Below are 12,410 nucleotides of genomic sequence, written 5' to 3'. Positions count from 1 at the left end.
AGACAGAGAGACAGAGAGAGAGAGAGACAGAGAGAGACAGAGAGAGATAGAGAGAGACAGAGAGACAGAGAGAGAGAGAGACAGAGAGAGACAGAGAGAGATAGAGAGACAGAGAAAGAGAGAGAGACAGAGAAAGAGAGAGAGACAGAGCAAGAGAAAGAGAGAGAGACAGCAAGAGAGACAGAGCAAGAGAGAGACAGAGAGAGAGAGAGAGACAAAGAGAGACAGAGAGAGACACAGAGAGAGAGACAGAGAGACAGAGAAAGAGAGAGAGACAGAGCAAGAGAAAGAGAGAGAGAGAGAGCAAGAGATAGAGAGAACAAGAGAGAGAGCAAGAGAGACAGAGCAAGAGAGAGAGAGAGACAGAGAGAGAGAGAGAGAGAGAGATGGAGAAACACAAAGACTGATACACTAGATCAGGCTTTGGGTTTTGAAACCTTAAAACTCTCCCCCAGTGACACAGCTCCTCCAACAAGGCCACACCTTCATATCCTTCTAAAACATTTCCACCAACTAGGGACCAAGCATTCAAATATATGAGCCTAAAGAGGCCATTCTCCTTCAAACCATGACAGACATCTAAAATAAAATGTATCCTCAATCAGGAAATTATAATTTTGCTTTTGTTTTCTCACATATAAGCAACATTATTATCTGTTGTGGTAATTATTTAAAACTGTCCTCTGGTTCAGGCCGACTATCTAAGCCGCAGTGGCTCTGCCTACCCCAGCTGCCATGTTTCTCGGCCTGAGGTCATGTGCACTGCAGCTAGAACCGGCCCGCCAGAAACACCAGCCCTGCCACCCACTAGATGCCAGCGTGAGAGATGGCTCTGCCAATCTTCCACGCTGTCTCCACAACGCAGGGCATTGCCCAGACCATTTCGTCATCTATGCTGGCCCAGTAAGAAAATGAGACTCTAATTCTTATAGATTAATCAAAGGCTTTATATGTTTGATAATGATTAATAACAAGATGCCCATACAAAGAGAGTTGTATCCCAATTAGCTAACCTAATTATAAGCTTATAAGTTGTTCCCCATGAGTGCTCTCCATACCTGTGTGGTTCTCCATCCTCCTACATCTCTGCCCTCTCTAGCTCCTCCTCTTCCTTTTTTCTCTTCCTCTCCCAACTCCTCCTCTTCCTCTCTTTACTCCTCCCACCTTAGCTCCTCCTACAATTATCTATTCAGCTTTCTCCTTGGCAAGCCTTCGTCTGCGTCAGGCTCTTCTCCTGTGCTCTCTCCTCACACAGGGTAAATAGAAAACAACTAGACCACAACAGTTTTCAGAGGACATGAAGGTAACACATGAGTCATTACCCACCAGCAAAAGCAAAACAAATAAATACAACAAAAACAATCCACAACCCCAGTGTAGCCTCCCAATGCAGCATCCCAGAGCTCAAGAACAGGCTCTATGTGCTATCATTACTCCCTGGCTTAATCAGCTCCCCACTGGATGTAGACTCATTCCCTGTTCCTCCCATGGCCCCATCTGGGCATTCCTACTCTCTTAGTGTGTCTTGGTCTCATGATCTCCCTCATCCCCACTGTCTGAGCCTCCCGTAGGCTAATACCATCCAGAATGCTAGTTGGGGAATGCTGTGTGTCAACACGAGACTATCATCCCTGGACCTGGTTTATATATCAGTGGCTCCGGGGCTCCCTAAATTCTCAGGAGGGTCACCATGGCAACATCCTTAGGAGAGACTTCAAGAATGCCTACTATTAACTTAGACCTCAGTTGTCAAGTCTCATCAGGACTACTTACGTGGCAGGTCTGATCAGCAGTTTTCACTTGGGCTTCCTCAGAGTGAACCTACAGGATCCTTTCCTCAAAGATCAAAGCATGTAAACTCTACAGAGTCAATCGTGGCTCAGCTAATCCTTAGCTGTGATCCAGAGCAGATTCCTTAGTCCCTTTTGCCTCTGTTCTCTGACCTCTCCAGTGTGCCAATAATAATGGTAGCTACCTCCTAGGATCAGTGTCAGGAGCGGTGTCAAAAAGGACTAAGCAGTACACATTCTCTCCATGCGCACCATTATTTCTGAGGAAAACTCATAAAGCAAAGTGAAATACAAATAATAATGTTATATGTGAAATCCAGGAGCAGGCAAAGGAATTATTTGGAAAAGCCCCAACAAAAGGCAGAGAAAGAAGTGCAGAGCTGGGTAAGATGTCTGGTCTAAGGTTACTGGGAGTGGTGGTCTACAGTGTTCCAGCCTCCAAGACCTGTGGGACAAGTTGGTCAGACTTTTAGAAGAGGCAGACACAGGTGCCCTAGGCAAGTGGCTGCTCAAGGGTCGGGCAAGGAGAAGGAGCAGAGGTGCGGGGCCTGCTTTTGTTTTTTCCTCTGTCATTAATGCTCCCTCCAATACAAAGAGGGGAAGCTGCACAGGGCTGTTTGCCCTTTGAATCACCTTGGCAACCTGAATTCCTTTCTCTTCCAGGAAACCATAAACAAAACAAATTTGCCCTGCAGGCACTTTTGCCTGTTTTCCTTTTCTAGGAGCTGGTACTTTCCAAGAAAAAAAGTCTCTTGACGTTTCAACTGTGTCCCAGATCCTTCAAAATCCTTCACGTCATGTGAAAGGCTCTAGAAAAATTGATAAACGCCCCTGTGTGATCAAAGAGGCAGGCACACACCAACTTATAGCCAAGTCCTGTGGAATGAAGGTGGATGGAGAGAGGGAAAGGAAGTAGGAAGAGGGCATATGAGAGGAAGAGGCCCGTGCACTTTGTAGGCAGGGTCTACTTCCCAGCTGTGTGACCAAGGTCCAGGAGGGTACTAGAGATACGATGTTCTATGGTCACCACCTTGAAATTTGCAAGTCACGTTAGGCAATGAAGCCTGCACACACACAATTCTAACCCCCAAACGCATGTGTCAGGAGCCCACTCCTTCATAGCCTGTGCCAGTGCCCTCTGCTCTGGCAGAGGCCTTTTTCAGGACAGATCCTGGGCACCTGAGAGGATCTGGAGATGTGGTAGGAGTCTCCTATGTAAGGTGTATCCTCTGACAGGCGACCTGAATTCTTGCTTAGGCTTCGAGGCTAAGCACTGCAAGGGAATATCAATAAAAGTTAAAAATATCTCTCTGGGTTCCCTGAGGGACAAACCTGACTGCATAGGGGTTGATGTCGAAAGTATCCCCTCTCTAGGAAAAAGACATAGGGACGGGTATGGCCCTCATGCCTCACTGGACAACAACAGGGGGACTGAAGCCATTACAAGGTCCCCTTCAATTACTGGAGGTCAGGCCTCTATCCCCACCTTTGCAAGATTAGAATTGCCACAGCCCTTCTATACTTAGAGAAGTGAGGAGATGTCAGGGGCAGCCCTGCTTACACACTGAAGGCCTAAAATCAGCCATAGGCCTAAAATCAGCAATAGGCCTGTCATACCTGTATACTAACACCAAGTCTTGGGTCTCTGTGGATAAACACTAAAACAGATGGCTATAAGCTATTGTAAACAGGCAGTTTTTGTGACAATTTATCAGCCTGAGTAGTCATAGACCTTGTAAATAGGTAGCCTTGGCAGATATTACCAACTTAGATAAGGACAAGTGAATCATAGGCAGAGTCATAGTGACCTATTCCCTGAACCCTCACCCAGCCCATACCCTGTTCTGAAAGATATCTGTATTCCCCCTGAACACCCACGCTCCAGTGTCATTCCCTTTCCCACGGCCTGCCTTTTTGTGTTTATAACCCCTGTGTGAATGAGTATAAACTACAATTTGAAAAATAAATAAATAAATTATATATAAAAAAATAAAAATAAATAAAACTCACCATAGCAGGCTGAGGAACAAGACTTTTTTCTGCCTCTCTGTATCATTGCTTATTGTTGTGTTACTATTGAATTTAAGTGTACAAATGTCCTCACACCCCTGTGTCCCCTGAAACGAGGAAGTCAAGTGAACAGATCTAACAAGGAATTTGTTGTCTAGGTGACCCACCTGTCAGGCTAGCTCTGACGCCAGCTGATGTTTCCTGGCAAGTCCATCGTCAGTTCACTAGGCGTGGAAGACATTAGGCCCAGCTGCAGACAAAACTCCTGGCAGAGAATTGAGATAAATGGAAATTTGTTGAAGAGATTAAACACAAATCGTAGGAGGCCCCATTGCTTGTGATTAGATTTCTGTACTGGCCTCAGGAGAGCAGATGAAAAATCAAAATGGAATCACATTTACGCTTCATCTCACTAAAGCCAAGCTGTTACCTGAACTTCTGAGAAGCCACGAGAGGGGTGGGGGGAGGGGGGAGGATCATAGTCAAATTCTCCACAGACCACATGATCATGAAGCTCATTCCTTTTATACTTTTCATCCTCTGAAGCCTGTATCCATGATCACAAAACATTATGAGATAATTTTTTGACAACTTTTGGAGGGATAATTTATGTAGTTCTAAAGTGTGAACTTTAGTCTCAATCAGTATGCTGGATAGTCAAAGCGTTGGTCACGCCTACAAGTACTTGACAAGCTGGTATTTATTAAGCAGATGGGTCTCTTAGTCCTCATCCTCTGATGAGAGAAATTTTGAATTGACCAATCTGTTTTTGATTCTTTCCTTCTGTTTTTTTTTTCCTTTCAGCCATCCTCTCTCTTTTAAAAGTTCTCTCTCTCTGTCACCTTCTCCCACCCCCCCCCCCCCCCCCCCTTCTCCTCCTCCTCTTTCTTTCTCACCGTATAGACGGGAACATGTACAGGGTTGTTCATGGTGGGTTTTCTCTGGCTTCTTTTGCAGAGTGGAAATAGAATTCTGTGTTCCATCATTCTGAGCCATCGACAGGGCCCGTCCATTATCAACTACGATGATGAGAGTGGAAAGACGTGTGTCCATATCGCTGCAGCTTCGGGTTTTGGTGACATTATCAAAGATCTGGCCAAGGTCCCTGAATGTAACCTGCAGGCTCTGGATGTGGATGACAGGTATCCATGGCAACTCAGGAAGTGCTGGGAACTACCAGTCATCTTCTCCTAATGTTAATCATAAAATAAAGATGTCGAAGGCGCTATCCTTTCCGACTATATCCTCATTGCTGGTAATACATGTGTCTGTGATAACAAGCCTTGCACTATTTTAGTAAGAGGAGGAAAAATCATTGTTATGGAGAGAGATGACTACAGCGCTGTCAGATTTTCCACTTTCCACTGAATATAGGCAGTGTTCTCAGAAGACTTTCTGTTGAGCTATGGGCCTTGGTTCTTAATGGAGTTCGTATTTTCTTCTCTCCTGAGTTATATTGTAATGGCCATGATTTCTTTTCCAAAGTCTAAGGAGGTGTTTTAATTCAAACCTGGACCTTACTAATGAGGATTTTCTTTTCAGTCATTGATGACAGCTGGAAAAGGAATCTGGGTCTGGAAAGGTAAAATGGTTTGTCATAGGGCATGTTTGTAACTCAGTGAAGGATTGCACTAGCATCTTGTAAATATAGTTCTTATCACTTACAATGACTTGCTTACTAACTTTTGTCTAGTTTAGGCACTGGGCCCACAGAAATGTAAGAAAAAAAAAGCAACAACAATAAGCAAAACTATTGAAAATACGTGTAAGAATTACAAACTATCTGAGGATGTATTTAGCATTTTCTATTAAAGTGAGAAGTAAGTATATCATAATCTTTGAGGTCCCACAAGAACACCTCCCCTTGATATCTTGAAGTGTGTGTGTGTGTGTGTGTGTGTGTGTGTGTGTGTGTGTGTGTGTTGGGGAGGAGTGACTCATGTTCCATGTAGGTCTCAGAAGCTGGAATTGGTTAACCTGATGCTTTTAATTAAGGCTGAAGGCTACTTTTTCCTAAGAGCAGGTGTTGATCCTGAGACTGTAAGAAAGAGGAATGTCAGTAAGATGAGGCGAGATGTAGGAGACCCATAAAGAGAAAAGGATGCTTTCAACAATCAGGAGATGAAAGGGAGTTTGTCTACTTCAAAAGTTGCTAGAACTAGCACAGAACAGACTTCTCTCTCCGTGTTGCAGAACCACAACCATTATCCTGGGCCTCAGGGAAGAAAGCAAGCCTAGAGAAGAAAATCAATACAGTCGATTAGGTGGGTGAGAAGGGACACTCGGGCTCCAGGAGGCTCCAAGCCACTGGCTAAGCCATTCCTGTATTCTCCATCTTGTAGTCTCACGTTGAACATGAGACTGTCTTCTCCATGAAACCACGAGTTTCTGTTAATAGCTGAACTGTTCAAAAATCATCACAAGTTTAAGGCATCTCTTGATCTCATTCCTTCTTTTCTAGCGAAAGATTTTCCAAAAAATAAATAAATAAATAAAAATAAAAGACTTTAGGGGAAGAAGAGAAAAATTTACAATAGGGAGGAGGAAGAAGAAGAGTGAAAGAAAATGTGGAGTTCTCATCTGCCTATATATATTAAGGCACATCAGAAAGTAGGCAATGGTGGTACACCTTGAAACCATAGCCCTTGGGGGGCTGAAGTAGGAGGTTCCCAAGCTGGGGGGCAGCATGGGCTGTAGCATGAGACTGTGTCTCAAAAACACCCCATTTAAAGAAACTGGCCAACAGGATGGCTCAGAAGATAAAGGTGCTTGTCACCAGGTCAGATAAAGTTAACTCTATCCTATATAATGGAAGAAAGGAACAGAGTCACACAAAGTTATTCTCTGATCTCCATCCAAGTGTCCTGGTACACACGAACATACCCACACACAATAAATAGATGTAGGGGAAAAGCTAAGTCACATAATCTATGGTGTTTTTAGTATGATAGTACTCGCTGAAGATTAATGCCATCTCACAAATACCCGCAGAAGCAGCCCACATGTTTTAAATGTCCCAAATGTCATCAGTCTATGAAGTCATAACTCACTTCAATAAACAACTCGTTTCTCTTCAGGGAGGACAGCCTTTTATCAGAGACTCCTCCCTGTATATTTCTGGGAATTCTCCACGGATGTTTACAGGCCTCACAAATCAACCCTTAGCTACTGAGAGCTGGAGCAGCCCTACACCCTATCCATCATCCCTCCCTACCCAGAGCCCACCGCATCGCCCAATGATGGTCTCTGCTCAGTTGCCTTAACGCACAGGTCCTGACTTTTTCACCCTTCCTAGCAATGGCTGGGGCCAGCCTGCTGTGCCTGAGAGTGATCCTGCAGCCTCAAGATAGGAAAGAAACTGTAGCTCAGACAGTTCAGAACCGGTGTCACAGATTTGCCACAGAGGCTCTCAGTATGTGAACCAAAGGTTGTCAATCTGTTCCTCTTGTTTCTCCACACCCCTTTCAGGATGGCCAGAGGAATTAAAGCAGTTGGTCTTAGCAAATGTAAGGCAGGATTCATTTCACAAACCTTCAAGATGAATTGTTGTATGTTGGTAAGCCTGACTAGATCAGTGTTCAACCCTCTATCAACTGAATTTATTAACAATTGTTCCTCTAAATAGAGAGAATAATCTATGTGGTCTCATCATGTAAAATATTGTCTGAAGTAGAATGGAACAAATTCTACCTGCCATATTCCGATGTAGTGTACAGTGTATCACTGTATTGATGAGAAATTGCCCTCTAAGACAACAGTTCTCATCCTGTGGGTCACAACCCCTTTGAGGTTACATATCAGGTATCCTGTATATCAGATAGTTACATTACAATCCATAACAGTAGCAAAAACTGTTATGAAGTAGTGATAAAAATAGTTTTATGGTTGGTGGTCACCTAAACATGAAGAACCGTTTTAAAGGTTCGCAGCATTAGGTAGGTTGAAAATCACTACTCCAAGACGTCATAAAGGGCAGAGGGATATTTAACAGACAAAGAACACAATCAGAGTATGTGGGACAAGGGGCAACACTATGCACCAAGATACTCAGGTCCAAGGCCCTTCTCTGACCACTTCCAAATGTTCCACACCTGAGGGCTGCTTGGCTCTCTCCATCATGCCCAGAACCCTGGCCCTAGAACAAGGAGAGCCTGCCATGGTCATGCCCTTCCTTGCTGCCCCAGGACTGCCTCTTTTCCTGATTGAGAGACAGGAAGCTTGGTCATTCTCTGCAAGGGAGACCTCATTCATAGTAATGACATCTCTATGCCTTCCTAATCCCACCCCCCCCAAAAAAAAAATCCAAAGCCTGACAGTGTAACGTTATATAACCCAAAAGATGACCTATCCAATCTTGACTAAAGCTATAGTAGATTCAAGTGTCTAGCCCTTTTCCACAGTGTTTTCCAAAAGCCTAATGGCCAAGGCTACTCATCGCCTCTGATCTGATAGAAATTTCCAAGCAACTGAAGTCTACAACAAGTCCAAAAACACATGAGCACAGAACAACCTATAGCTACAGCTAAGGATAAGCATACAATTAATACACTCTGAAGAGATACAACACTCTTGCTGTACCCAACCCCATCCAGAGGTTAACTCTCTGTATATGTTAGCTTAGCCACAGAGCCCCAAAACTTCTGCTTTAAATGGAAGGTTCTGATGCACACTGGAAGGCTTAAAGACACCCTGGAACAGGGTAGCAAATGAACTGTCCCAATTCTCATATCTCGTAGAGCTTTGAAAAATCACAATACACTGTTTCCCAGAGTTGTTTTGTTCTTAAGATAATAAAGAGGGTAGTATCATCAAAGCATCCTTTCAAAAACTGCTTAGCAGAGACCCTACGGAGCTTAGGTGGTGCACTATGTGCTGTAGGTACAAACAACCCAGTAAGTGAAAAACGCTCTCATTTTCTCCTTCCATGCAGTGTAAAGTGCATCCAAGAAAAAGAGTGGAATAGTCACCATATAAATTATGAGTGCTTTGTTACAACCAAGATTCTTAGAAATAATAACAATTATATGGTGTATAATTTAACCCTTTTTTTCCAGTATGGAATTTAACCTGGGCCTTCAGTATGCTAGGCAAGCACATTGTCACTGAGCTATCAAACCAGCCCTGTGATTTCTCATGTTGATCATCTAAGTAGACAGTGGAAAACTTAACATCCATCTCTTTGGGTTGATTATAGAATTTTCACAATACCAAAATATATAAGACTAGAAGTAAGAGAAGACCCCCTTGATACATGTCTTTGTCCTTTCAGATCTGATGAGGCTTCCCTCTCTGGGCTGGTCATGGGAGCATGGTGATCGTGGGCTGCAAGGAGTTCCATTGGCTAGACTCATCACTCTGACAGGCCCCCTCCCTCCCACTAGCTCCACTGAAGAAGCTGAGCTCTGGGACCTATTGTTTAGCCCAGTAGGCCTTTATGCTCTAATCAACATCAGTGTTTAATGGTACTGGGGTTCAAATCCAGTGCCTGGCACATGGTACGCAATGCTCTACTACAGAACTATTCTCTCAGTGCTTTATCACCCTCATGTCATATCTGGAGGAGAACTCTCTGTCTAGGGTTGGGGAGTCCAACTCCCTTCTATGTGCAGTTAAATAACTTGCCTTTGCTTCAGATCTGCACGTAGTTTTGAGCCTGGCTTTTGGAAGCAGGAAAACATTTGTCATGTTTACCCTGCCACGCTTCTCCCCGAAGGTTAAAGACAAAGCCAACCATGCCTTTAAATAGAGGACAGAGGAAAAGTGGAAAATAAACAGTCACATTAACCAGGCAGTGGTGGTGCATGAGTTTAATCCGAAGTTGGGGAGGAAGACGCAGGCTAATCTTTGAGTTCAAGGCCAGCCTGGTCCACAGAGTGAGCTCCAGGATGGTCAGTGCTACAGACAGAGAAACTCTATCTTCAAAAAAAAGCCAGAGAGAGAGAAGAACATACAATCACACTAGTAAATGGTATTGAGAAAAATGGACCACATATTAGAAAAGCATATACCATACATACCCAGAAATAGGAATTTACTATATAACTTTGGCTGGCTTCAAACTTCCAATCATAGTGCCTTGTCTTCCTGGATGCTGAAATTATAAAGGTGAGCACCATGCCAAAACACATTTATTATTTTTAATCTAAATAAATCTAGAAAGAAATTACAGATTTTCTTTTTAATCTATATCCACCAAAAAAAAAAAAATCCCATTGTTTGGTTTTAACTTGCATAGATTATCTATAAACACAAACAAAAACCAGAGCCACCCCATTAACCTCAATGCTGCCTTGTTATGGCGGCATATGCTCCCATCCTAAGCCCTGGCAACCATAGGCTAGTTCTCTCTATAGTTTGTTCTTTTTGGAATGTCATATACATATGACTGTAGGTTGACTGCCCCTTAGCCACCATGCTGTGATGGGAAGTATTTCAGATTTCTGAATTGTTGAGATTTGGGAAGATTTTCATGAATATGATGACACATCTTAAAATGAAACCAAGTTGTAAACACAAAATGTGTTTAAACACATAGCCTGAAGGTAATTCTATACAGCATCCTAAGTGCACTTGAACTGCAGCTCTGACTGGTCACACAGGGTCAGATATAGAATTTTCCCCTTGTGACATCCAACATGTCAGTGCTCAGAGCACTTCAGATTTCAGGTCCTTAAAAGAGGGAAGGTCTGAGACTGGCTCACATCACTTAGCAGAATGCACTGGGGGCTCATCTCAACTGTCACACGCACACTGGCAGCCTGTTGGGTCTGTCCTTGGGTCATATTCCACAGTATAAAGGACCCACAATTTGTTTATCCACTGGCCCGTGGAGAAAGGGTGGCTTGCTTCCAGTTTGGGGAAGTTATGGTACAGTTGCTATAAACATTTGAGAGCCAAATTCTTATTTCTCTACTAGTGGGGATGTTTGGGTCACATATTCGAGATGTGTTAAGCCTGCAAAACTTCTGCTAAGATTGTAGGCAAGTTCCAGGTTTTCTACGTTTTTACCACTGTCAATGATTATCAAGCCTTGTTGGGGTTATGCCTTATTTTAAACATTTAAACACAGGCAGGTGAAATCTTTTTGCCATTTAAATTTGGATTTCCCTAATGATAATTTTGTTGTTGTTGAGGCAGGGTCTCTGTAGGGCAGGCAGATTGTCCTGGAACTCACTATGTAGCCCAGGCTGGTCTCAAACTCACAGAAATCCTCCTTCTTCCCCTCCTGGATGCTGAGACTCCAGGTGTGTGCCACCATGCTGCCTTGACAAAGTGTTTCTGAGCCTTTAGCTTTTCTTCTTGAGTGTCTTACCACCCACACATCTTTTTTGGTGAAATGTCTATTCTAATCTTCTGCTGTTCTTCAAGTGAGTTTGTTTTCTTGTTGTTCAGCTCTGAAAGCTGACACACATTCTAATTATAAGCCTTTTGTTCGACATGTGATTTGTAAATATTTCCTCCTGTTGTCTGAGTCCTCTTTAGTTTATTAAGAAAACACTCTTTTTACAATTTAAAAAAAAACATGATTAAGTGTTGGTGACTATCTGTCTTCTGGTTAAGAAAGTACTTTCTATATATGAAAGAGATAAAATGAAATGTAATCAAATGTGAATGGTTTCTATTTTATGGTAAAATCACTAAAAACAAGATTGAATAACAAAACTTTTGCAGTTTGTATAGGTGACCTATAAATTATCAGTATCTTTAATATGTAAATAGCCCACTTAAATTACTAAGAAAAACAGTAATACTCTAATAGAAAAATAGAAACTGTCTATAGTGGCACATGCCTATAATCCCAGAATTAGGGAGGCTGAGGCAGGAGGATTGTATATTCAAGGCTAGTCCATGCTATACAGTGGGAATCTACCTTAAAAAAAAAATCAAAAGTAAACAAAAGGCTTTAAGAGTGACTTTAATGGGGAAATCCAAGTAAAGATTTTAAGATGGTGGCATACTTCGACTCAGGTATAAGAGGGTAAATTGAGTCAGCATTCCTTGAAGGCAGTTGGTGCTGTGTATAAAGAACCTTAAAACCATTCATACTTCCTCTTCTAGGACATTCTCAGGAAAAGCAGAGAGACCGCATGGAGGTGGAGGGAAGCCTCTTGCACACACCCTCTCATCCCTATCCTGGGGCCATATGCTCTCTTTCAAACTACAGATAGCAAGGGGATTGTCCTCCTACCACCTGACTCTGGCTAGAAGCCAGCCATGGCTAAACAGCCTGGAAGGCTCTGACTCAGCCCCTTGTGTTTCTTCTCGGTCATTCCCCCAGGACGCCCCTGCACTGGGCCGCAGCTGCTGGAAAGGCTGAATGTGTCCAGTCACTGCTGAACTTGGGCATGGACAGCAACCTGAGAGACATTAACGAGAGCACGCCCCTGGCCTACGCCTTGTACTGTGGTCACACGGCCTGTGTCCGGCTCCTTTCCCGAGAAGGCCGGTGAGTGTATCTAGTGTCTTCCTCTCAAAGATTTACAACATTAAAGTTTTTATAAACCACTAACATGTAAACCCAGCAATAATAATAATGTGTGGTTGTGTGTGTGTGTGTGTGTGTGTGTGTGTGTGTGAGAGAGAGAGAGAGAGAGAGAGAGAGAGGAAGAT

The 12,410-nt window shown here is 43.2% G+C and overlaps 1 protein-coding gene and 1 long non-coding RNA gene across 4 annotated transcripts in view; one reads left to right on the top strand and one right to left on the bottom strand.

Moving 5' to 3' along the window:
* Positions 1-12,410, top strand: part of Ankrd55 (ankyrin repeat domain 55) — an 87,199-nt gene that overhangs the window by 56,435 nt on the left and 18,354 nt on the right. The window contains exons 7-8 of one of the 2 annotated variants that reach the window (XM_028784159.1): positions 4,758-4,942; positions 12,079-12,246. In XM_028784159.1, the coding sequence (XP_028639992.1) occupies positions 4,758-4,942; positions 12,079-12,246 (353 nt within the window). Of the gene's footprint in view, positions 1-4,757; positions 5,029-12,078; positions 12,247-12,410 lie in introns of those variants that run through there. The other variant, XM_028784162.1, reaches the window with a different exon arrangement.
* LOC114635685 overlaps positions 1-12,410 on the bottom strand; it is a 28,648-nt gene that overhangs the window by 7,385 nt on the left and 8,853 nt on the right. Inside the window, exons 2-3 of one of the 2 annotated variants that reach the window (XR_003713512.1) lie at positions 4,697-4,819; positions 3,968-4,065 (exon numbers count right to left, since the gene is read on the bottom strand). This is a non-coding gene — a long non-coding RNA (uncharacterized LOC114635685). Of the gene's footprint in view, positions 1-3,967; positions 4,066-4,696; positions 5,375-12,410 lie in introns of both variants that reach the window. The other variant, XR_003713510.1, reaches the window with a different exon arrangement.

This window comes from Grammomys surdaster, unplaced genomic scaffold (assembly GCF_004785775.1).
Source record: "Grammomys surdaster isolate TR1022 unplaced genomic scaffold, NIH_TR_1.0 99, whole genome shotgun sequence".
Lineage (NCBI taxonomy): Eukaryota > Metazoa > Chordata > Mammalia > Rodentia > Muridae > Grammomys > Grammomys surdaster.
The sequence above is the reverse complement of the archived record's forward strand: the minus strand, read 5'-3'. Positions and strand labels throughout refer to the sequence as shown.